This window comes from Ranitomeya imitator, chromosome 1 (assembly GCF_032444005.1).
Source record: "Ranitomeya imitator isolate aRanImi1 chromosome 1, aRanImi1.pri, whole genome shotgun sequence".
Taxonomy (NCBI): Eukaryota; Metazoa; Chordata; class Amphibia; order Anura; family Dendrobatidae; genus Ranitomeya; species Ranitomeya imitator.
In genome coordinates this window covers 716465038-716492163 of record NC_091282.1, presented here as the reverse complement: position 1 = coordinate 716492163, position 27126 = coordinate 716465038, and the positions used below count along the sequence as shown (strand labels likewise).

The following is a 27126-nucleotide window of genomic DNA, read 5'->3' as shown; positions in this document are numbered from 1 at the left end:
GCGTTCCGGCCAGTCTGAATTGCGTTCAGATCTTGCTCTGATTTATATGGCTGTCTGACTGAGCCCTAAAGATCATCAGAATTGTAATTCTGGACAATTCCTTCAATATTGTACATTCTGGAAAATCATATTGCCCGATGCGTTTGTCTGCCCTAGTTCAGACAGGCAGATAGACATCTATTCATATATAGTCCCTTCTAAGAGACTATCTAATGTGTTCTCACATCGATCTACAGCAAAAGGCAAGGCAGAATACTTTACAATTAATTTAAAATACATTTTTTATTGAATTTATAGTGAAAAAAATCCCAATGGAGAATGAGTATATCATAATAAACAAATGCACGGCGATATGGTCTATACTTAAACATGATAGTAGTATACATGAAGGTGATTTAATCCTTTCATTCCTTGGGGGGACTTTGTCTAGGGAAACAAGAGGAGGGGGGGGGGCAGTAAGAAAGATCCAAAAGAGAATAAATAACCATATTAGTGGTTTTGACCTGTAACATGGTTGCATATTCTGTATTGTACTTTCTCAAAGCCATAGAGCAATCCAAAATCAATGTAAATTTTGGAAAGTTTCGTAAGGGGCTAGTAGTACATAACAGGGGTGTTCAATGAATCTTCACATGCCATGACGTGTCCTATTTTACCTGGTCTTGGCATGTCACTAATCCTCGTTACACCTGCATATGCACAAATATAAAAGCAACATAAAACGTAACATGTCTGTAGTGCAAGATTGTAGCTGCTCAATGAATGTTGAGGGTAAAAGAAAAAATGAGACACAAAACAAAACATATCTATACTTGGCTGCAACTTTCTACTGGACCTTCATGAGCCAGCTACTAAGCAGTCGTCTGGTGAAGTCTGTAAAACTCCTCTATATACGTAGCACATGGAGAGTGTTTATTAACAGAGATTATCCTGCTTACATCAATAAATAGATTTATATTTATCTCAAATATTCTATACAACAATGTACAAGAGCATTCTATAAAAGTTACAGAAATAAAACAATTGTAGCAAATAGGTTTTCATTTGTAATTTGGGATTACAAACAGTCTATTATTTTACTAAACCTAGATACCCATTTAAAGCTTTCTCGGTCTCCCCACTAGGGGGTTTATACACATTGGCTATATAAGGCCCCTACACTTGACAGGACCGTGTTAGATACATATTTACATTTATAGATCTTTATAAAAAGGAGAGATCTTATCTTCACTCTGAAAAGTGTCCTCCCAGTTTTGTCCGGCAGGTTTGTGAACGGTTGTCTTCTGCAGCAGAGGTATATCGATGATGTACGCACATCGACACAGCTCAGTTGTTGACGACGCTCGCTTCTTTCTGCCGTAGTCGCTCTTTCTGTAATACGAAGGGGAAAGAAATACAAAGAACTTGTTCAATCTCTGGCTTATATAATGAGGATGGAAAAATAAAAACATTTGCGATTCAATAACTATTGTACCCTAGAAGCTCATCACCTGCTAGACAGATGTCACCGTGACCGGACTCCGAAAATACAAAGTTGGTCAAGAGCAACTTTCTCTAATAAGTTACATACTTGACATGGTTCCTTGCACCTCAGTGAAAGTGGTTTCAAGCCACCGCCTAATCGCATCCTTGCCTTTCAGACTGGCTGCAGCACCAGACATAACACAGAGACATCTCTCGTTAAGCCTGTCTAATGACGTCTTTCCCTCTGTGCAAGTTGGATCAGATTCTCTCTGTGCTTGAAGGCACATTTCAGTCAATACTTTGATGGATTATACAAGGCTGAGAATTTCCACTGGTCTGATACAACTACTTGATTTGTTTATTGGTTAAGTGTTACTGGCATTTTGTTTTTTCATTTCATAAATATCTAAATAAATAGCACATATGAAAATCAGAAATTTTGTAATTTATCTTATGAGAGAAATCGGCTTCCTGGACTGATCGTTCAATCTCAATTCATGGGTAAAATATGAAAAGTCTGTATTCAGTGAAGACAGACTTTAACATTATTGAACAAGGAGATAGCAACCGATGCTTTTAAAATTCAATGGAGAGGAGGAGCTAGACAACTGGTGCTCATAAAGTTCTATGGAAGTTGCAGCAGAATGTCTGCTATAGACAATCGCAGAAATGGGAATATGGGCATCTCTAAAGACAGATTTTAAATGTGAATTGAGAATTTTGAAAATGAAAGATCAGTCCAGGAGGGGGGAAAAACGGATTTCTTTAATACATATTACAAAGTTTCTTATTTTCACGTGAATTATAAAAATTAAAACAAGGTTTACTGTAACATTTACTTCTTCACTTCACTTAACTGTGCATCTTTTGATTTAGTCAAATACTGAGACTTTTCCAAGGGGAATGACAATTTAAAGTTGTGACATCAGATTATTATGGACAGTTTTGGCCCAGGATGTTTTTGGCTTTTTAGTTTTCAAACAGAAATCTACAATTGGTCATAACAGGTTATAAATGATGGAATGACGCTGTCAAGTGTCTGGAACTTGTTCTGCTTTCCAGGTGATCTTGCAGGAGTCTTAGCTAGCTTTCCAATACCCAAGACAAAGTTTTAGTTTGCGGCATTAAGCGTCTTTTCACAGTGTGTCTTGTCCATTTATCTAATCGGTGAAGGTTTGGTAAATTGATCCATAGACTCTTCACCAGAGAGTCACCAATTTGGGCTTCATTGGGTGGTTGACTTCAGGGGTAAAATATTCTTGGCTGAATTCCATAGCATAGAAGACTGTGCTAACCCATACAAAGGAATCTATTCAAAAAAACAAAGGGTAATGTTTCTCCTTGGGGAGAGTGACACATCAGCTCTGACATGCCAAGGTAGGGAGGCTTATTCACCGGGCAATGCCCCTCTTTGAAATTTAATATGCAAATGGCCTCTTCAGAGAGAAAGAGTTCTTTAACTCTATAGCGCCACCTTTTGGAAGCAGCAATCCTACAAGTCACTATAGACCCTTTAAAGAGCTTTGAAATGTGCCTTAGGATAAAAACCAAATTAGAATCTCAATTTGCAGACCCGGTGTTTCGGGGGTATTGCACCTCGTTAGTGCAGAGTTCTCAACACAAAACCCCCAGCCCTCCATGTCTGCTAGACATGTAACCAGTGAGCAAATTAGCTATAAAATATTGAACAAACTAGTTACTTTTTATACATTTTCAGTAACTATTTTGATCTATTTTAAATTTTTGCTATGTTGTAGAACGTTCTTAAATGCAAAAAAAAGTTTATAAGGAATTCTTCTTTAAGAGTTGAAGTAACAGACTTGTGAAGTAGACATAAGACTGGAGCTGTATGGCGATCATGACCATGACAGGTCATGCAGCCAAAGATGTCTGTATTCCACTGCATTATACATCATAGTATTATAATACAAATGAATGGGATTGCATTGTTACAGCAACAATCCACAAAAACTGCGAACCAGCTGGATTTTTTTTAAACTTGCTTGGTACCTAGTGGGTCATATTGTAACTAGATGGAGCCATAGTATGTTGCAATGTATCAGTGATATACCGTTATCTTTGGCTGCATAACCTACGTAGGTAAAGTTGCTGTTTTGCACTAGCTCAAACATTATGGACTAAGACAGAGGTGTCAAACTGCATTCCTCGAGGGCCGCAAACCATGCGTGTTTTCAAGATTTCCTTAGCATTGCACAAGGTGCTGCAATCATTATGTGTGTAGGTGATTAAATTATCACCTGTGCAGTACAAGGAAATCTTGAAAACATGACCTGTTTGCAGCCCTCGAGGAATACAGTTTGACACCCCTGGACTAAGAAAAGAATTTATTTTGTTAGTTACAAACAATAGCTTCACCTGGCAAAAAAATAAAAAATAAAAAATTAAATGTGGACATTTGGTGATCTTTCAGACATCATTAAACATGGAAAAATGCTGCTCTGACCGTCTGATAATCAACAAAAATATTAGGCGAATTCAAACTTTTAACAGCTTTGATTTTTTAAAGGCTAAAATTGGGTATGGATTTACAAAGTCAAATTAGAACGAACATTGTAGCAGACGGCAGCTGTCATTGGCAAGAAGCGAATCCGATATGGATTTACTACTCCTGAGGAAGTCTTGATACGAAACATGCCTTGGGGCGGTGGGGACCCTCATTCCAATTATATATTGATGTAAGTGTTGCCATCTTGCTTGTTTTAGTATACGGTTTTCTGATGTGACCATTGTTCCAAATAAGGGGAATTTAACCCCTGATATTTTTTCTGAATACAACCAGCTTGATAAGGTACCAATGCACTACATGATATAATATATGATGTTTTATCCACATTCTTTTGTAAATGTCCAGTAGAATTTATGTATTGTAGTAATTTTTTTTATCTTTCATAAAATTTAATAAAATATTTTTTAAAGGTTTATACTCTTTTTGGTTATTTTTTTTAACCATTTTTGTGACAGAGGTTAAATTATATCACAGTAAAAGGTGAGCTCTTTATCTATCCCTAGTGCCAGCTGTAGACATCCAAGATGTGACTGTCGAAAAAAAGCAAAAAAATACACGTAAACGAAGGGGTTCCCCTTGATTAGTAATAAGTGCCATGCTTCATCTCAGGTTTTCTTACAATTTTGTGTGCATTCTTAAAACAATATATAGTGATTTCTTGTTTTGTAAATTAGTACACTGGTAATTTTTTTTTAATTGTTACAAAGCAAATGTTTATAATGTGTTTTAGAAAGAGTCATTCTTACCAAACTGGCGGTTGGATTAATCTTTTTCGTTTCCACTTTCTTTTCTGCTGTCAATTTATTCACAGACTCTTGAGCCATACGAAGCCTTGATAAGGAAAGAGAAAACAGCAAAGGAGTTTATTTCCAAATATTTGCCGACAGCAGAATTTTACAATTATTTTCTGATTTACAATAGTAGATTTGTCTGTATCTAGAACTGTGAGTGTAAAAAAAAAAAGAAGGAAAATAAGAAAATAGCTGGTGGTATGAGGAAGAAAATGGAGAACATTGGTTGAATGTTCAGAACATTTTAACACATTGAAATGAAATACCTAATGACCATTGGATCATACCTGTCAATAGATGGTCTGATTGGTGAGAGCTGTAAACAGGTGATATCAATGTCAATGCAAGATATATACAACCCCGACCATTGTAAAACTGTATTCTGCTTACAGGCTGCAAAAAATCTGATATTCCATCATAGGCTCTGCTAAATATGAACATTTCTATTGCATTTTTAGTGCTTCAGAAAACAAACACTAAACTTTTAAATCATGTCACATCCAGTACAGTGTGTATTACTGATGTATTATACACATATGGTCCTGCAAATTAAAATCAGAGCATCATGTTTAAACTACCAAAAAAGGAAACCCATCTGAAATATTTGTATTCTTTTTACAGCTTGGGGAAAAAAAGAAGTCATTGTGTACATGAGTGTACATGAAATAAGAAAAGGAAATAAGCAACCTCAATTTGTAGACAAGAAGTGGAAGTGTTATGTAAAATCATCTGGAAATGTCTGCATTAACTATGCAGCCACTTAAAAAAAAAAAAAACATCCCCCACTCCCCATGCTGAAGGTTTACATGTCCCCAAGGAGGTTTCAGATTCAACTCCAAAGTATTGCATGCATCTGGTAACTCTTTTCCCACCACACCGAGTTACACTGTTTAAATCTCTTAATTGATTTATTCAAGTCAATAAAATAAATGCCACAGTGCCCCATGCTGCTTACTTCCCAAGTTTATGGTGGAGCAAGACATTCAGACAACATTAAAGGAATGAGGCATGGGGATAGGGGAGTGAACAGCGTGCAGAAATCAGCACACTTTTTATTAGCTCTATATAATGATATAAGTAATACAGGGCACAGATGCTGGAGGGTGGCCACCTAGGTGTTAAACAGTGGTGGCTTATAGAAAAGTAAGACTGTGCAAAGTAGCTCTTTGGTTGAGTTTAGAGCAAAAAAAAAAGCCTAACTATATGTAATGGTACTTAGATGATTATGGCCTGCATGAAAGTGAAGGCAGAATCATAGAATGTTGGACTTGGAAGAGACCTCAAGGGTCATCTTGTCCAACCCCCTGCTCCATTGAAGGAGAACTCACCACTTCTCACAGCAGCCTGTTCCACTCATTGATCACTGTCAAAAAGCATTTTTGCTAATATCTAATATGTATCTTCTCCCTTTCAGTTTTATTTAATTGCTTGATGTGTTTCCATGTACAAATGAGAATAAGGATGATCCCTCTACCATGTGACATCCCTTCAGATATTTGTAGACAGCTATTAAGTTTCCTCTTGGCCTTCTTTTTCGCAAGCTAAACATTCCTATATCCTTCAACCATTCCTCGCAGGACATACTTTGCAGTCTGCTCACCATCCTGGAAGCTCTTCTCTGAACTTGCTCCAGTTTTTAACCCCTTAACGACCAATGACTGATTTATACTACGTGGCTGTGCTATATACTACGTGGCCGGCCGCAAACAATCAGTGACAGGCGCAGTCCGAATCCGGTGTATTCAATGTATTATTCTAAAATCTTCATAAATAAACTACTTCTAGAATAACCGATGCGTTAGAATCGGGCTATCATCTAGTGAACTCATAATGACATGGATGATCATAATGGCAGGTCAGTTTTAGCATTTAGTGAACATGAACATGTAGTGAACATGTTAGAAAATCCAAAACAAAAAACAACTGTGGGATTGCACTTTTTTGGCGATTTCCCAGCACTTGGAATTTTTTCTCACCTTTCAGGACAAGATATGTTAAAACCAATGGTGTTTTTCAAAAGTACAACTCATCCCGCAAAAATCAAGCCCTCACATGGCCATATTGACAGAAAAATAAAAAAGTTATGGCTCTGGGAAGAAGGGGAGCGAAAAACAAAAATGCAAAACCAAAAATGCCTTGGTCATGAAGGGGTTAAGGTCTTTCTTTAAAATGTAGTGCCCAAAATTGGACACAGTATTCAAGATGAGACCTGACCAAGGAGGAGTAGATGGGAATAATTACTTTACGTAATCTAAACTCTATGCTTTTCATAATACATCCTAGAACTGTTTGCCTTTTTTGCTGCTGCATCACACTGTTGACTCATGTGCAGCCTGAAGATGTAATTATTGTTTTTCCTGCCCAGATGTAGAATCTTGCATTTCTCCCTGTTAAATACCATTCTATTAAGATACCTTCACACATAACGATATTGTTAACGATATCGTTGCTATTTGTGACGTAGCAACGATATCGTTAATGAAATCGTTATGTGTGACAGCGACCAACGATCAGGCCCCTCCTGGGAGATCGTTGGTCGCTGAATAAAGTCCAAAACTTTATTTCGTCGCTGGACTCCCGCTGACATCGCTGGATCGGCGTGTGTGACACCGATCCAGCGATGTCTTCACTGGTAACCAGGGTAAACATCGGGTAACTAAGCGCAGGGCCGCGCTTAGTAACCCGATGTTTACCCTGGTTACCATGCTAAAAGTAAAAAAAAACAAACACTAGATACTTACCTACCGCTGTCTGTCCTCCAGCGCTGTGCTCTGCTCTCCTCCTGTACTGGCTGTGAGCCGGAAAGCAGAGCGGTGACGTCACCGCTCTGCTTTCCGGCTCACAGCCAGTACAGGAGGAGAGCAGAGAAGCAGAGTGCAGCGCTGGAGGACAGACGGCGGTAGGTAAGTATCTAGTGTTTGTTTTTTTTTACTTTTAGCATGGTAACCAGGGTAAACATCGGGTTACTAAGCACGGCCCTGCGCTTAGTTACCCGATGTTTACCCTGGTTACCGGCATCGTTGGTCGCTGGAGAGCGGTCTGTGTGACAGCTCTCCAGCGACCAAACAGCGACGCTGCAGCGATCCGGATCGTTGTCGGTATCGCTGCAGCGTCGCTTAATGTGAAGGGGCCTTTAGTTGCTGACCAAGCTTATCTAGATCCTTCTGAATCTTTTCTCTGTCTTCTCTAGTGTTAGCTATCCCTCCTAGCTTTGCATCATCTGCAAATTTGATTAATTTACCTTCAGTTCCCTTATCTAGATCATTTATAAAAATGTTGAACAACACTGGGGCCAAGATAGAGCCTTGTGGTACCCCACATGAAACAATCTTCCAATTGGATATGCAACCATTTATTACCACGTTTTGAGTAAGATCACTGAGCCAGTTATGAATATACTTAACCATAGCCTTGTTAATACCATACTTGGTCTTTTCAATAAGGATAGAGAATGTAGCAGCCTATTTTAGGTGACATAGAATAAGTAGTAAGAGGATGTCAAAGCTCTCATTTCAGAAAAAGATAGGAAGAGAAAGTGGTAAACATTAAACAAGTACTCCAGACAGGAAAATGTTGTATAAATGTAGCAGCAAAGAAGATGCATGTAGTAGTCTGCAAATAACACGGAGATTCAATTTAGAGAGGTTGAGAGAGGGCAGGTACCAGTAGCAGTGTGATTGATCGGTCATTTTGTATAGCTGGGCATCTGTCCTGTTGCATTTGAATTACAATTTTACTTTTTTTCTACATTTTTAATTAACTAGAATGCAGCGATAAGACAGCACAATTTTTTTTTACAGAAAAAAATAAGAAACCAGTATCCATCAGAGACCGTGTGGTTTTCACAAATTGCTGTACTGAACTTTTGCATAACTTATGACAAAAAAAATTATGAGGAAGAATATTGTAAAAAAAAATGTAATACAAAAGAATTAAAAAATTCATACATGTACATGCCACTGTCACCTTCACAAAGTGTGCATGTCGAAACCATTTTTTTTTACATCGATTATACTAGCCATATTTTAGGTCTGTGCATGTCACACCAATAAAGTGCCATCTGTATGCTCGCTTTTTGTACATTACCTAACATTTCTTATCAATTTAATGACCAGGCTAAATTTTACAATTCTGACCACTGTCACTTTATGAGGTAATAACTCTGGAACGCTTTAATGTATCCTACAGATTCTGAGACTGTTTTTTCGTGAATATTGTACTTCGTGATAGTGATAAAGATTTGTTGCGTATAACTTGCATTTATTTATAAAAATAAATAAATGAAAATTTGGCCAAAATTTGGAGAATATTGCAATTTCCAAAATTTTTTATTATTCCCTTAAGCCAAAATAAACAAAATAGTTAATAAATAACATTTCCCACATGTCTACTTTACATCAGCACAATTTTTGAAAAATCATATTTGTTACGAAGTTGTTAGGAGTGTTAAAAGTTGACCAGCAAATTTGAAGTGACTGAGGGGCCCATATGACTGAAAATACCCCAAATTGATGCCATTTTAAAAACTGCACCCCTCAAAGTGCTGAAAACCACATTCAAAAAGCTAAATAACCATCCAGGAGCTTTACAGGAATTTTTGCAATGTGCAAGAAAAAATTAACGTTTTTTTTTTTCACAAAAATTTTAACTTTAGACCCTGATTTCTTTATTTTAACAAGAGTCACAGGAGAAAATGGACACCAAAATGTATTGCTCAATTTCTCCTGAGAACGCAGATACCCCATATGTGGAGGAAAAGTAGCGTTTGGGAGCATGGCAGAGCTCAGAAGGGAAGGAGCACTGTTTCACTATTTGAAAGCAAAATTGGCTGGAATCGAGAGCATGTCACATTTGGAGAGCCCCCGATGTGCCTAAGCAGTGTAATCCCCCAACAAGTGACCCATTTTAGAAATTAGACCACTCAAGGAACTTATCTAGATATGTAGTGATCACCTTAAACCCCCAAGGTGTTTTACATTAGTTTCTAAATTAGAGCTGTGAAAATTGAAAAAAAAAAAAAAAATTACCACAAAAATTTTAATTTAGCCCCAAATTTAGCCCACACGAAACACGCATTGGGGCTGCGCAGTGTGACCAGTGCACGGACATATTTGGGTGAGATATTACTTTCTGTATTTGATACACACTGTTTAACCCCTTCCCGACCCATGACGCCACGTAGGCGTCATGAAAGTCGGTGCCATTCCGACCCATGACGCCTATGTGGCGTCATGGCGGGAATGCTTCCCTGCGGGTCCGGTGACCGGGGTCATTCAAATGTCACCGTACCCGCAGGTGCAGGGGGACCTGTACTTCACCCCAGGGGGGGTGGCTTTGCCCCCCCGGGTCTACGATCACCGCTGCTGACCTTTTTTTAACCCCCTCCAGCTCTGATTGGAGCTAGCGTCCATGTGACGTTAGCACTCCAATCAGAGCTGGAGGGGCGGAGAAAAACAGCGTCTGCCTCGCTCCTCAGCTTCATCCCATCCGTGGAAGCTGAGGAGCGAGGTGCCCGACTGCTCACCTGCCCCCCCAGACTCCGCGATCGCCGCCGCAGCCGCCGCACACATCTTCAGAGCGCCGCCGCCGTATCCCCCACTGCCACCGCCGCCTCCCCCACTGCTACCGCCAGTACCACTGCTGCTGCTGAGGACAGGTACCTCCCCTCTCCTGTCCTCCACTCCCCCAACCTCCGCTCCCTCCCCCCTGCCCCCCCCGATCATCCCCCAGCCCCCCTTTATCACCAGCTCCTGCTCTATTTTCTTTTCTCCTATCGCCCCCTGCATCTGTTAGCCCCTCCTCCCCTGGTGATCATCCTCCTCAGTGATCACCACTAATCACCCCCTGCCCCCCCCCTGATCACCCCCTACCCCCCCGATCACCCCCTGCCCCCCCCTGTCCACCTGATCACCCCCTGCCCCCCTTTATCACCTGCTGCTGCTCTACTTTCTTTTCTCCTATCGCCCCCTGCATCTGTTAGCCCCTCCTCCCCTGGTGATCACCCTCCTCAGTGATCACCACTAATCACCCCCTGCCCCCCCCTGATCACCCCCTACCCCCCCGATCACCCCCTGCCCCCCCCTGTCCACCTGATCACCCCCTGCCCCCCTTTATCACCTGCTGCTGCTGCTGTGTTTTCTCTCCTACTGCCCCCTGCGTCTGTCAGCCCCTCCTCCCCTGGTGATCACCCTCTTCAGTGATCTTCAGCTAATCACCCCCTGCCCCCCCTGATCACCCCCTACCCCCCCTGATCACCCCCTGCCCCCCCACTGTCCACCTGATCACCCCTCTGCCCCCCTTCATCACCCGCTGCTGCTGCTGTGTTTTCTTCTCTCCTACCGCGTTTGCGTCTGTCAGCCCCTCCCCTGGTGATCACCCTCTTCAGTGATCACCGCTAATCACCCCCTGCCCCCCCTGATCACCCCCTGCCCCCCCCGTCCACCTGATCACCCCTCTGCCCCCCTTTATCACCTGCTGCTGCGTTTTCTTCTCTGCTACCGCCCCTGTGTCTGTCAGCCCCTCCTGCCCTGGTGATCACCCTCTTCAGTGATCACCGCTAATCACCCCCTGGCCCCCCTGATCACCCACTGATCACCCCCTGCCCCCCTGATCACCCCCTGCCCCCCTGATCACCTGCTGCTGCCAGCTTCATCTCCATCTGACACTGCATCTCCTCAGCCCCCTCCTGTCCCCCCGCGCCTGACAGCCCCCCGCGCCTGACAGCCCCCACGCGCCTGACAGCCCCCACACGCGTCTGACAGCTCCCCGCACCTGATAGCCTCCTCCTGCAGAAGAGTTGCACCAAACACTCGCACATACACACGCAACACTATAATAAAGTTTAGATTTTTTTTTACACACGCACACGCACCACACACACAATGTCCCGCTCATCCCAGTCATCCCAGTCACAAAGGCTGTACTCAGTTGAGGAGGCATATTCCTTTCTTGCCTCCGAAGCGGATAGTGAGGGAGAGGACCCCACTTTTCTGTATTCCTCCCACTCTTCCTCCCCTAGTGACACCGACTCGCCACCCCCAAGATGTCGCAGGCCGAGAAATCGTCCGGAGCCCAGGGGAGGGGAGCCGGAGCCCAGGGGAGGAGAGTCGGAGCCAAGTGTAAGTGACCCCCAACCTAGTGCTAGTGACGCCCAACCTAGCACTAGTGCCCCCGTCTGGACCCCCGTCCCTGAAAACTTTGCTCCACGGATTCCTGATTTCATTCCCCAATCAGGAATCCAATTTGAGACTGCCAACCTCCGGGAGATAGACTTTTTCAAAGTCTTTTTCTCGGAGTCAATCGTCAGTCTCATGGTGGAGCAAACAAATTTGTACGCCCTGCAATTTTTTGCCCAAAACCCAGTTTCATCATTTACTACTTGGAAGCCCGTTGACTCCGTAGAAATGATGAAATATTGGGGACTGGTCCTTCACATGGGAATTGTGAAGAAACCAGAACTTCGCCAATACTGGAGTACTGATATTTTATATCAAACTCCAGTATTTGGCATGGTTATGAATCGCAAACGTTTTGAGGCGATTCATAAATTTCTCCACTTTAGGGACAATACGGACATCCTTCCTCGCGATGACCCGAATTTTGATAGATTGTTCAAAATTCGGCCGGTCATCGAACACTTCAGCAACAAGTTTGCTGAAGTGTACATTCCCCAAAGGGAAATTTGTGTGGATGAATCCCTCATCCACTTCAAAGGGAGGCTTCAGTTCCGTCAGTACCTGCCAAGCAAAAGGGCGAGGTACGGGATAAAACTCTACAAGATCTGTGAGAGTACCTCAGGGTACACTCTCAGCTTTAGAGTTTATCAAGGAAAGGACAGCAGTATCCAGCCCCCAGATTGTCCACCTGCTCTGGGGGTGAGTGGGAAAATAGTGTGGGATTTGGTTCACCCACTGCTTGATAAAGGTTACCATCTGTACGTTGATAACTTTTATACAAGCATCCCACTCTTTCAGTCCCTCTCTGCCAGAGCTACCGTTGCTTGCGGTACTGTGCGCAGAAACAAGAGGGGTCTCCCTTTGTCACTAATTGAGCAGGTTCTCCCAAAGGGTGAGAGCCGGGCCCAATGTAGTGGCAACATGCTTGCGGTCAAGTTCAAAGACAAAAGGGACGTCTTTTTCTTGACAACAATCCATGGTCCCGGCACCACGGCCAGCACTGTTCGAGGTACCCCAGCACAGGTCCACAAACCGGACTGTGCCCTGGGGTACAACAAACACATGGGGGGAGTTGATCTTTCTGATCAAGTCCTCCAGCCCTATAGTGCCATGCGGAAAACGAAGGTGTGGTATAAAAAACTGGCTGTGCACATCGTACAAATGGCACTGTATAACGCATACGTGCTATCACGATGTGCAGGCCAGACCAACAACACCTTCCTTCAGTTCCAGGAGGCGGTGATAAAGGCCCTGATGTTTGGAGACGAGGAAGGAGCGGGCCCCAGCACTGCTGGAACTCAAGTCTCCCGTATGGTACCGGTGCAACATTTTCCCTGTGAGGGGAGAGCAAAAAAAAAGGTGCCGGGTGTGCTATAAAAGGGGGATAAGAAGGGAAACTCGTTTCCAATGTGAAACGTGTCCCGACAAACCTGCACTGTGTTTGAATGAATGCTTCAGAATTCATCACACGTCCGTGGACTAGCTACATCCTGATATTCCACTACAGAACTCACCCACACCAGGCTGATATACACAACACCACACACACACACTAACCTGACGTACACTACACCACACCCCAACCTGACATACACTACACCACACACACCAACCTGACGTAGTGTGTCAGATTGGTGTGTGTGGCGTAGTGTACATCAGGTTGGTGTGTGGTGTGGTATAGTGTACGTCAGGTTGGTGTGTGTGTGTGGTGTACAGTACACCACACACACCTACCTGACGTACACTACACCACACCCCAACCTGACATACACTACACCACACACACCAACCTGACGTAGTGTGTCAGATTGGTGTGTGTGGCGTAGTGTACATCAGGTTGGTGTGTGGTGTGGTATAGTGTACGTCAGGTTGGTGTGTGTGTGTGGTGTACAGTACACCACACACACCTACCTGACGTACACTACACCACACCCCAACCTGACATACACTACACCACACACACCAACCTGACGTAGTGTGTCAGATTGGTGTGTGTGGCGTAGTGTACATCAGGTTGGTGTGTGGTGTGGTATAGTGTACGTCAGGTTGGTGTGTGTGTGTGGTGTACAGTACACCACACACACCTACCTGACGTACACTACACCACACCCCAACCTGACATACACTACACCACACACACCAACCTGACGTAGTGTGTCAGATTGGTGTGTGTGGCGTAGTGTACATCAGGTTGGTGTGTGGTGTGGTATAGTGTACGTCAGGTTGGTGTGTGTGTGTGGTGTACAGTACACCACACACACCTACCTGACGTACACTACACCACACCCCAACCTGACATACACTACACCACACACACCAACCTGACGTAGTGTGTCAGATTGGTGTGTGTGGCGTAGTGTACATCAGGTTGGTGTGTGGTGTGGTATAGTGTACGTCAGGTTGGTGTGTGTGTGTGTGTGGTGTACACTACACCACACACACCTACCTGACGTACACTACACCACACCCCAACCTAACACTACACAACCCAACCTGACGTAGTGTCAGGGTGTGTATGGCGTAGTGTACGTCAGTTTGGTGTGGTGTGGTATAGTGTACGTCAGGTGTGTGTGTGTGTATGGTGAATACTACACCACACACACACCAACCTGACATACACTACATACCTTCCATACACAACATAGTGTCCGCTAACGATTGGAGCTAATTTTTCATTCAAAAAGTGAAATGGCGCTCCTTCCCTTCCGAGCCTTGCCGTGCGCCTAAACAGTGGTTTACGCCTACATGTGAGGTATCGGTGTACTCAGGAGATATTGCCCAACAAATTTTAGCATCCATTTTATCCTGATGCCCATGTGAAAATGAAAAAAATTGAGGCTAAAATAAAATTTTTGTGAAAAAAAAGTACTTTTTCATTTTTATGGATCAATTTGTGAAGCACCTGGGGGTTCAAAGTGCTCAATATGCATCTAGATAAGTTCCTTGGGTGGTCTAGTTTCCAAAATGGGGTCACTTGTGGGGGAGCTCCAATGTTTAGGCACACGGCGGCTCTCCAAACGTGACATGGTGTCCGCTAACGATGGAGATAATTTTTCATTCAAAAAGTTAAATGGCGCTCCTTCCCTTCCGAGCCTTAGCATGTGCCCAAACAGTGGTTTACCCCCACATATGAGGTATCGGTGTACTCAGGAGAAATTGCCCAACAAATTTTAGGATCCATTTTATCCTGTTGCCCATGTGAAAATGAAAAAATTGAGGCTAAAATAATTTTTTTGTGAAAAAAAAGTACTTTTTCATTTTTATGGATCAATTTGTGAAGCACCTGGGGGTTCAAAGTGCTCACTATGCATCTAGATAAGTTCCTTGGGGCGTCTAGTTTCCAAAATGGGGTCACTTGTGGGGGAGCTCAAATTTTTAGGCACACGGGGGCTCTCCAAATGTGACATGGTGTCCGCTAAAGAGTGCAGCCAATTTTTCATTCAAAAAGTCAAATGGCGCTCCTTCCCTTTCAAGCCCTGCCGTGCGCCCAAACAGTGGTTTACCCCCACATATGAGGTATCAGCGTACTCAGGACAAATTGGACAACAACTTTCGTGGTTCAGTTTCTCCTTTTACCATTGGGAAAATAAAAAAATTGTTGCTGAAAGATCATTTTTGTGACTAAAAAGTTAAATGTTCATTTTTTCCTTCCATGTTGCTTCTGCTGCTGTGAAGCACCTGAAGGGTTAATAAACTTCTTGAATGTGGTTTTGAGTACCTTGAGGGGTGCAGTTTTTAGAATGGTGTCACTTTTGGGTATTTTCAGCCATATAGACCCCTCAAACTGACTTCAAATGTGAGGTGGTCCCTAAAAAAAATGGTTTTGTAAATTTCGTTGTAAAAATGAGAAATTGCTGGTCAAATTTTAACCCTTATAACTTCCTAGCAAAAAAAAAAATTGTTTCCAAAATTGTGCTGATGTAAAGTAGACATGTGGGAAATGTTATTTATTAACTATTTTGTGTCACATATCTCTCTGGTTTAACAGAATAAAAATTCAAAATTTGAAAATTGCGAAATTTTCAAAATTTTCACCAAATTTCCAATTTTTTCACACATAAACGCAAAAATTATCGACCTAAATTTACCACTAACATGAAGCCCAATATGTCACGAGAAAACAATCTCAGAATCGCTAGGATCCGTTGAAGCGTTCCCGAGTTATTACCTCATAAAGGGACACTGGTCAGAATTGCAAAAAATGGCAAGGTCTTTAAGGTCAAAATAGGCTGGGTCATGAAGGGGTTAAAGATCTGGGTATTTCTATATAGGGCCATGGCTATGGTGATGATGTGGTTTTGATTAACTTAAAAAAATACCCAGTATATCGTGACAGTGTTGCAGTATATATATTACGGTTGTTGAAACTCCCGGTCCTATTCACATATGTGCAACTGTGTCGGTCTTTTGTCTGTGTCCTTCGCTATATAATTTGCTTGTCCATATAATCTTTTTATTATAATTGTGTATTTAAGGTTATTCATTTTACATTGATTACTAATAAATATTTGATATATTTTATATGGGTAGTCTGGTACTCCTTTTCTTTTGTTTATAATAGTTTGCAGACTCCATATACAGACCCCCTAAGTGCTAGAAAAGCAGAATCCCTCCTCAAGTGACCTCATTTTGGAAATTATACCCCTTCGGGAATTTATTTACAGGTGTAGTGACAATTTTGACTCCAGGGGTGTTTTCCAGAAACAAAAACCAGTGGATGTTGCCGAGTAAAAATTGCAAACTGCTGTTGCAGTCCCCAGTACGTTGTAGTCCACAACTTGTGCTTCAGGAGACACGCACCCGTAAACTAGGAGGGCTCTCATTGCTACAGAAATGCCAAACATGCGGACATCAAAGGTGGTTGAGGCACACAAGCTCAGAAGGGAGGGGCTATTTGGTTTTGGAGCACAGAATTTGCTGAATTTCTTTTGGGGGCAACGAGCCATTTAACTTTTCCAGAGCCTATCCAGTAAAGTGGAAGCCCCCCTACTATATTTCTGATAACAGATGACAGACCAGAGGGGGGGCTGTAGGAACGGAGTTAAAGAAAGCCCCCCATGACTGCGTTGCCAAGGGAACGCAGGGGAGCAATTTTTAAATAATAATGCAGGGAGAGGGGATTGGTTTAAGGGATGGGGAGGAGTAGGGGGGTGGTCCAGAGTTATGGGGCGGGTTATGGGAAAAGTGCGGGAAAGGGGGCCATTACTTTTGGATATCCGACCTGAGAAAACTTTCATAGAAAAAATATTTTTTTGCATCACTTTATTCTGAGAGCTATAACTTTTTTTTTAGTTTTCTGCTGGTGGAGCTATATGTTTTCTGAGGTACAAGATGAAGTTTTCAGCTGCACCATTTTTTTTATATTCGACTTTTTGATCGCGTTTTATTCCACTTTTTGTTTGGCGGTATGATGATAAAGCATTGTTTGTTGCCTGTTTTTTTTTTTTTTACTGTGTTTACTTAAGGGGTTAACTAATGTGATTTTTTTTTTATATAAGGATGGTCGTTCCAGGCACAGCAATACCAAATACCCTGATAGCAGTTATAAAGATTAGTAATGCAGGAGCTATGCTTTGTAACTGTCAGTGCTGCACTGGCACAAGTTAGATAGTTCATGCACTGCATATGCTGTAACTAACTTACTAGAGCCTGGTGACCTGGATATCGTCATGACGACATGTCACCATGGCAACGAGCGGGGGCCCCATGATGACGTAGCGGGGGTGGCAATCAAAGGGGAGAGGGAGTCGCTCCCTCTGCCTGTCTTCTAAATGCTGGGATCAATATCGATCACAGCACTTAGGAGGTTAATCTGTTGGGAGTGGTGAAGGCCCCGCTCCTGGCAGTGAGTGTCAGGTGTTATGTGAAATCAGCTGATCACCCAGCAGGGGTCAAGCGTGCAAAGTCGCCTGGACGTATTAAAACGTCCAAGGTCAGTAAGTACTTACCCACCTGGATGTATGGATATGTCAAAGGTCGTGAAGGGTTTAAGCATACCTATTTTTTCTGCCTAATTTTACAACAGTACATGCCACAAATATGATTTTGGCCATCTGTCACATCTTGCATTGTGTTTCTGTACCTAATTAATTAGCATTTTTGTTTACATCCTTATTGGTATGGGCTGAATAATTGTAGTTGATAACATTGTCAAAAGTTACATTTTAGTGTTGTACAATGTACAGGAAAAGAAGAATTGATAATTGATGGGTGAGTTTCAAGTAAGAGAAAAAAAAACATCAGAGCCACTAGGAGCAGAGAAGCCAACACCAGTCTTCTGGGCAGGAGTACTACCAAACATATCACCATTAACCTCCTTTGCCTCCGGCAAGTATTAATGAGGAGGAATCAGAGGGCTTTATGGAATTTATGACATCATTCGTCTCAGTCACAGCAACATAATGTTTCTGCTGACAGAGACACCATTAGTTTGAGTCAGTATCAGGTGAAAACTGGTCTGTCTGAACAAATTAGCTTTATTTTTCAATGGCCATGTGCATCATAGTATTAGTAAATTTTTTAACTTTTTTTTATTAAAAAACCCCAAAAAAACATGAAGTCTGTCAATGCTGTATTATATGTACTGTTGGCTGCCATCTATATAGAGAGGTCACTGACATAAAAATACTGCACTGTTAAATAGCTTGAAACGGGTAGGATACACACTTATGAGATCTCACAGTAATACAAATCTTTTTAGGGCAATTGTAGGCTTTGCAGTATTGCAAATCAATTTGCCGCAAAAATTTTTTTTTAACCTGGTGAATTAGATATTCAAAAAATTCCATCATCTTTATTTGGAAGCTCTCTGGAGACGAGAAATATCAAAGCCAAAAACACTGAAGAGACATGGCATTATTGTGAGTCTTCATGTTTCAAAACTGAAGTAGTAGCTATAGGGCTGTAGAACCACTACATAGAAAGACATTATTGTGCAAGGGACGAGGGGAAAAACCTGCTACAGAATTTGCATTTGGGAGTTAAATCCCTCATATACATTAGATAGCTGTAGGGCGGACGGTCGTTAGGCCAACAGCTACCTCTCTAAACTCCCTCATGTGCATTAGTGCTTCTTCCGAGATCACCATAAAAGAAGTGCTGCCAGACTCCTTTGTCAGTGGCTTATCTATAGGGAGTAGAAATACAGCATTCTGGATCCTTCTCTTCCCAAACGTCATCTTTTGGGCAGAGGAGAGAGGCCCCAGTAACATTAAACAGTTTGCTAATCCCCACCCCAATATCGGCAGCTTCAACCGACATTAATGTATGAGGGTCTTTGCATCTACTAAAACTGGAGGTGAACTGAAAATGTTCAGACCCCAAAGTAAGAGTAACTGGCTGGTGGTAAGCCTCTTCAAGGAGTTTGACACTGCAACTAGCATTAAACAACCATCAGTAATTTACATCAGTATTTGTTAGCCATGACAAGAAGTGGGTGATAATTACAGAAGTGGTGATGTGTTTCTATTATACTTTTCCTCTGATTGTTCCTCTCCTGATTTTGGCTTACAAATAGGAATGGAAAAACCTTCCAAATATTGAACATGTGAATGTAGCCTTATGTTAATTTCTGGCTTTTAGGGCAGGTGAGGATGGCTGTACTATCAGTCAAGAGTGCGATCCGGCAAAACATTGGATCACACCTAGACCAATGTTATTTTATGTGGCTGTGTACATGTTGCATTTTTTTTCTCTGACAGCATCTGAGAAATATATTGCTGCATGTCCTAGTGTGGTCCGATATTCATATCGCACTCAGCCATGCAAGATCAATGAGTGCGTGGAAACATCAGACTGCACTCGGATGACATCTGAATGCAGTTTGATTTCCATGAACTGACAATCTGGAGAGCTGGAGAAATTTTGTTTTCCATCTTATTCAGAGGTTTGATCAGGGTGTCATTTGCATAAATAGGCCTGATTCTCTTGGATGAGAGAATCTACGGCCTTCTGCATGAGCCCTTAGGCCGTGGTCACACTTGCGAGTGCAATGCAAGAAACTCATGCGAGTCTCTCGCATCAATACCCGGCACTGCCACCGGCACTCGGGACCGGAGCAAGCGGCTGCATAGAAATACATGCAGCCGCACGCTCCGGTCCCGAGTGCCGGCGGCAGTGTCGGCTATTGGTGCGAGAGACTTGCGCGAGTTTCTCGCATTACACTCGCAAGTGTGACCCCGGCCTAAGACTGAAAATCTGACAAATTTCCTAAAGGAGATTTAAGGATGTTAGAAAATTATTTTAATTCTAATTAACTGTAATATGGGTATTGATTTGACAGATGAGCTAGATTTATACAAGATCAGCAGGAAGAAAATAGTTACTTCTACCTTCAGTTCCTTATAGATTGTATATTGATTCGAGTATGGATTCCTCTCCCTTTAAATCTCAGGTGTTAAGGCTGTACGGTTTGTTTGCTTCACCTGAGTGGTATGCTGCACTACCTTATATACTACTTATAAATGTTGCATTGGTTGCCGTTAATGCACACAAATAATTATGGTTTTTACTGCGATGATTTTGCACTGCAGTTTAGTGGGAAAGCTGTTAATTCTTATGTTCATGAACTCCATTCTGTTCAGATCACAGATCAACAAATCCCCAAATGCCCACATGTTGTTCAGCTTCTGACCTACTACTACTGAAAACAAACATCCAACTTGTTCTGTCCATTCAGAAAAGTAGGAGTTTGCAGTATTTGACTGCTGGGGCCAACATCAGCTTCATTTTAAGTCAGATACCAGAGAAAATGAGAAAAAAAAAAACCACCATAAGAGGGGAAAAAAAGCAAAAGAGAAGGCCAGGGAATCTGTTCCAAATTAGCAAAGGTCTCCTTTCATTTTACTAGCAAGTAATTGGAAGCGGTAAAGAAAAGTGTAACTTATCGGATCTGGCGTGTTTATCTTTTCGTGAGGACAGGCGGCCGCTGGCGGGTTCCCTCTGGAGCCCTAGGGGGGAAAATCACCTTCCCTTGATGTCCATTTGATCCGAAAAGAAAACAAAGGCGCCTGTGGAACGAGCGAGTGTAATTTGGGCGGCCCAGATGCTGAGTAATACAAGGAAGGGCCTTGATTGGAAACGTACCTTTCTGTGGAGAGGACTTTGCTCTCTCGTTTCCACACAGCCTTGAAGTCGCAGCAGAATTCGTACCACACAACAAAGAAGGAATTGGGGCTGATTTCCTTCTCACCGGGCTTTGGCTTGGCTCCAAAAAATCCAACAGTTTCTTCAAAACTGCAAAACGGGAAGAAGAACTATCAGCAAACAACTCTTGATGAAAAAATATATTCCTTCAACTTCCCTGACCCCCAATAACGAATACTATAAAGTTGGCTGAACTAATGCAGTCCTGCAACCTTCTCCCGAATGTCATAGTTATGTACAAACTGTAAAACCCGGCACATGCAGTGAGGTTTATAGTCAGATTCCAATTGGAACCATTGTCATAGAAACTTTCATGTTCATTTACTGTGCAACTTTTAACGTTTTACTCCGTATTGAAAGAAAGTAAGTAATGGTCATCCAAACCCATCAGAAGCAGATTTCTAAATAGGTTCCGCCCCCAGGCTAAAGATATCATAGCCCATAAATCACTCCAATGTAAGAACTACACACTATTAATGATCAAACTGGTGTACAGTGGATATATATATATACCAAAAAAAAAAAAAAAAAGGAGATGAAGTTATGAAAATATCATATATTAAAATGGCTTCCACCTACTGATATAGGCATGTGCCTACACGCACGTCAATGTATGTCCAGTCTGAACGACTAATCCAATACGGAATAAAACACGTAAAGCTTCGTCACTGTTAGGATTGTTCACCAGACTATCATTGTTCAATGGTTGCTCAACCAGTCAACATACTTCCTTATAAAGTGTATGTTCACGGACAGGCAGGCTAACTTCTTACGCGAATATGCTTATTGTTGGCCGATCAGATTGGAAAAATTTTCAATTTATGATCATCTGGAAAATTCTTGTTCTGTGAGAAGTCAGTACATTTTTCCCCAGATACGACATTAGAAACAACTCATGAATGAATGAATGAATGAATGAATGAATGAAAAATCTACTTTTTTTTTTTCTTTACAAGAAGTAGTATAAAGTGTACCTGCTGTGTGCTTTGCTTAGGTTATTTTCTTCAGCTTTATGTTCATCTTTGGCTGAAAAAAAAAGCAAAAACAGTAGGTTATAAAATTAGTGTGTGGGTGTTTCACCACCGCAACAGTGGGAAAATTTATGATTAGAAGTTTTCTTTTTAAAATCCATTTACTAAAATGCAGGAAAAATGGGTGTACGAAGGTACACTAAATAGACCTACCGTATAAATGTGAAAGGTCAGTTTCTGAAAATTTCAGAACAGTTAATAGCAGTATAACAAAAAAAAAAAGGCCGTTCACTATTTTCTCTTTATTAGTAATATTTTAATTGAATTAAATTAACTTATGTGGTGCAATTAACTTAAGTGGTGTAATAGTGATATACTCTGACCGTATCTATTTTATTGGTTAAACTTTTACATAGTCATTTACATACAATACTATTTAAATGGGTTTTCCAGACATTATTATTCCTATTTAATAGGGCACAAAATACTGTGGTCAGTGGGCATTTTCGGGGATGACTGGACCAGAAAGCACAGACTGTGTAAATACTGTATGTTGACGTTATTTCTGTCCATCTTTTCAGTACGCCATCAAAGCACTGCAATAGACCAATGCAGTGTTGCATTACTTGTGCGAGAGTGATGCCCATCATTCAACATGAATGAGCAACGTTTTGGACACCTGATTGACACATGCTTTGGAGCACCTTATCGTTTGATGGTAGCACTCCTGCTCATATTTAAAGCTGAGTATACATTTTTTTCTAAGCACTCCAGATGAACCTATCTATGGGAAACGCATCTATTGAGGCATTCTAGGTTTGGCGAGTGGATATTCCCTTTTTTCATAGTTTACATTTGAGTGTATGATTCAATTTCCTATCCTAACAGGATGTATTGAGTGTAAGCAACATTTAACAACTGTGTGTGGATTGTTTTGCTCTACCACTATGTGAAATACTGCAATATATTGCCTTATGTTAATCTGGGTTGACCGTGGATTGGTCACTATAGTAGTTTGAATATTTTTACTTATAGTGACAAATTACCATTGTATGTGTTTTTTTCATATCAGCCTTTCCTATCAATTGATATTATATATACGGTGTAATAGGGCTTATTAGGGCCAGCCTATGTTGAGCGGTGGCACAATTTGCGCTGAAAGGGTGCCAACCTCTGCGGTTAGGTAGAGCTCAGAGCAGAGGTCAATAGGGTTGATATATTTTTTTTAACCCATGCCCTCCGGTTGATACAGCCCCATTCATATATAATTGGTAACTTCCGCTACTACTAATCCTATTTTTTTTTACAATTTGAGGATTTTGGCTTTTGGGCATAACATTGTCTATTTATTAGCAATATTTTTATTGAATTAATAAAAGTAACTTAATGTAGTGTAATTTCTGGGAACTAATACACAAACGTTTGCTTTCATCAAATATTAAGGCGAGTCCACATGTTGTGTTCAAATTGGCATTATCCCATGTATGGCACTTTCTACACCTGAAGTATAAGACTCCAGGTTCTGCTTGACTTAATAGGGGCCCTGTGGTGTGAACTACTTGAGTATCCTGAAAACCTTGCTCAGTTTTATCAGAGCATTGTATTGATAGACAGACTTTCCATGCATTTTTTTTTTGTTTTTCCTTTCCCGTCATGTCCTGCGCATAACCCAACTGGTCATAACAAAACATTCTTCATCTCATTGGCACAAGCCTCCTGCCATAAGCTATTAAATCTTTGGTCAGCACCAACTAAGCCCAGATGGATAGCATCACATTTTTCCTAAACAATACAGATATGACATTGCTTGGAAAGCTAGTAACAATGTAGCTGCCAGTATGACCCAAAAGAATTGATGGCTGTAAGAAAAGTTAAAACAAAGTCAAAGTTTGAAGGAGCATGTACATGTAGCGGACCCAAAGTGTGCATTGTGTGGAAAATTATGGTTCAAAAGGTGATGGGACGTTTTTAGAATTGGATCAAGTTCTAGTTATAAGCTAAAAAAAAAACGGAAAAGAAAACCTTTGCAAACCCATGTTCAACAATTACGTAGACTGTTAGTGGAATGCTGTAAGAAAAAAAATATATGTAAAAACACAATGTGGCCATGTTACAAACATAGGCAGCTGCTTTTAAATAATTAGAAATTGATAGTAAATTGTTGTCTTTGCCCAAAAACTGGCAACTAATTCATGCTCAATTTCTAAGACTTAATCCGTTATAAAGCTGCTATTATAAAGTTGTCAAAAACAAAACATAACACTTTGTTATACTCCATAATTTCCTTGCTTCTTAGTTCTAGATTGTGACAAAAGTTATTAATTGAAGTGGTTTAATTTTAACAATCCTTTCTGTTTCATTTGTTCCTTTACGACCAGAGGGAGCTCTTGGGAGCAAATGCTAACTTGACCAGTTGCTCCACCATGCAGGAACTCAGTTGATGTCATATCCAGTGCCAAACTTGTTCGTTTGTTTCAGTGACCTGTATTCCCTGACCAAAATATCTTGAAAGTGCCTGTTGTGTCATGGGTAGCACATGGGCAAAATGATTTAATGGGTCTAGTGACGAAACGAGAACCTACTGCACTTGCAACGTCCCTGGCATGAAAGGAGCTTTCAAGAGAACTCCGTTAGGGAAGGAAGGTTACTGAAAACAAAAGTGACTTGTATGTTTGATACAGGAGGCAGGCGGGGAGTAGGAAGAAGAGTAGCAGAGCTGCAGGTGCAACATCCCATTACTAAGCACTTGTGGTTCATTTGGATAAGATTTCAGCACTGGATAACTGAGAAACGCCAAAACTGATTTATGCAACCAAGGTACAGATCTAATCATTCTCAAAGAACCTGTACAAACTTATTATTAGCTTGAGATATAAATTATTCTTTACAGGTTCCCTTTAAAAAGTTTCCACCAGTCCAAGCAATGCAGACATGTTGCGTGTGCCTCCAAATCAAGAACTGTTTCTTCATAACCACTCTTCTCTTCTGTTGTGTGATGTTCTGAGGCAAACCAGCTAGAGATGGTGGGCAAAGTTTGTGATGGCATGAGCTAGCACCATGGTGCCTGGTGAGTTCTAAATCAAACTTTATCAATCCAGAAAATGGTCTATTTTCTGACAAGAATGATAAAAACTCCACATAACATGCCGTTCTCTGACAGACTAGTTGTTGAACAAGACCTGGAACTACGTAAGCAGGTTCTTAAGTAACTTGCACTTCCAACAAAACTATTACAAGGTGCCTGAGCATGATCTGCATGTTTCACAATTGTAAAGATCAGGGTCTTCTCCACTTGCATGCCATCTGTCGAAGAAGATCTCCTTCACACAGCACACTTCAAATGCTATTTATGTGAAAGTTGCAACACTGCCAGAACATGTTGGAACAATATGATCTTAAAATTAAATAACCTCAGAAGAGGAACGAGATGAATTAGAAGTCTGTAAAGGCTCAGGGAGGCAGTGGACTAGCAATCACTAGAGTGGGCATGCCATGCAGGAGATTTTGGAAGGCAAAACAGAACTTAGGTATTAGAATCATAAGAGAGAAAGAAAATAAGAAGCTATTCGTAGTATTCAGGCATGTAAGGGAACACAAGAGAAAAAGATCACAACTTCAAAGACCATTGTGACCTTGAGCATGGACAAGTAGCTCAGCAAGCGCTTTTTATATAGTAATCTCATTCTTAGTTGTGTCTGGTTTTAAGTTGAGTTTCATATAGACTACAGTTAGGAACCTAAACATTTATACTTTGAAAAGTCATAAAAAAAATTTAAGTCTTAAAAAATTTGGATTTAGTAAATCTGTAGTTTGATCATCTGATGAAGCAGCATCCTCTAAATCCTGAGACAATGGATTAACACTAGGACTACTGGTATAGTCATTTTGACTACTTATTTGCAGTAGTTCTAGTCAGGGTTCACGAGTCCAGTAGTCCTAGTGTTAAAAAGAAATCTAAGTATAACGAACGTCTTTTCCTTCATGCCTCAAAAAACCTTTTTCAGATGTCAGTGTATCACTTATAGAATATCTACCTATTGGAATCTATGGTGCGGTTTGTTTGTTTTTTTTTTTGTCGACTGTGTACTTGAGAGAATACAAAAAAAACAAAGACTTGTCTGGTTTTAATTGGAAAAGCATATCGATCATCAGTCTGCAATCTGTGTTCTGTCTGTGAATAACATTGCAATGGATAGAAGTTTTGCAATTTATTATTTTCATAGGTGAAAATCACAGCTGGTCACATTGAAACACCAAATTTTTATGAAAATCAGATCCAAAACACACATGAAATTCAGACATTTTTTGGCGTACATGAATCACAGTAGTCTGGACTTCTGATTTCACCATCATGTACATAGATGAAAATGTCAGTCTTGCAATATTACCACTATTTCTTGAATTTATTTCATGTCGTGATTATTATCAATTATTACTCACTGCTATAACGTTTAACAAACTAAATCAGCTTCAACTCATTATGAACTCCGCACCCACAGTGATCTCTCTTTACAGTGATCTCTCTTTAGAGTTAAACATATTTCAGGTCAAAAGGTCCGTTTACATTAGCTGACCGCTCTGATCAGTAATAGATCGCTCACTTCGTACAGGCTGCCATTGGTCTTGATAGAGCAAGGCCTGCTTACACAGGATGATGCATTGTAAACAACAATGATCCTTCGGGCAAACAAAAAGATAATTTCACCTTACGAATGTGCATATAATTTGTTCATCGGGTGAACTTCAGCCTGTTTGGACTTAATTATTGTGAAATGAGCGTTCCTATACGGCAACATTGTTTTTCCATTTGTTTTCCTGATTTGTCACTAGGTTTACTGCCTCTAGCAGTGAAGAATACAATGCTACTATATAAAAAAAACAACTATATATTGATATATAGGGAATAAAGATGGTTACCTTTCTGTATAAATTCTGTCATTCTGTCCTTAAAGGGCTGGAGATGATCCTCTGGGGAATCTCTCATCACTGCATTGGATTGTTTCTCAGATACTGCAATAAGAAAAATCATGAAAAAAAATGACTTGAAAAGCAAA

The 27126-nt window shown here is 41.1% G+C and overlaps 1 protein-coding gene across 3 annotated transcripts in view; it reads right to left on the bottom strand.

Moving 5' to 3' along the window:
* Positions 1-263: 263 nt before the first annotated feature.
* FMN1 (formin 1) overlaps positions 264-27126 on the bottom strand; it is a 429179-nt gene continuing 402316 nt past the window's right edge. For all 3 annotated transcript variants that reach the window (XM_069732424.1, XM_069732432.1, XM_069732428.1), the window contains 5 exons: positions 26990-27082; positions 22076-22127; positions 21042-21191; positions 4738-4822; positions 264-1371 (listed from right to left, as the gene is read on the bottom strand). In XM_069732424.1, coding sequence (XP_069588525.1) covers positions 1327-1371; positions 4738-4822; positions 21042-21191; positions 22076-22127; positions 26990-27082 — 425 coding nt within the window. In that variant the 3' untranslated portion in view covers positions 264-1326. The remainder of the gene's footprint in view (positions 1372-4737; positions 4823-21041; positions 21192-22075; positions 22128-26989; positions 27083-27126) is intronic.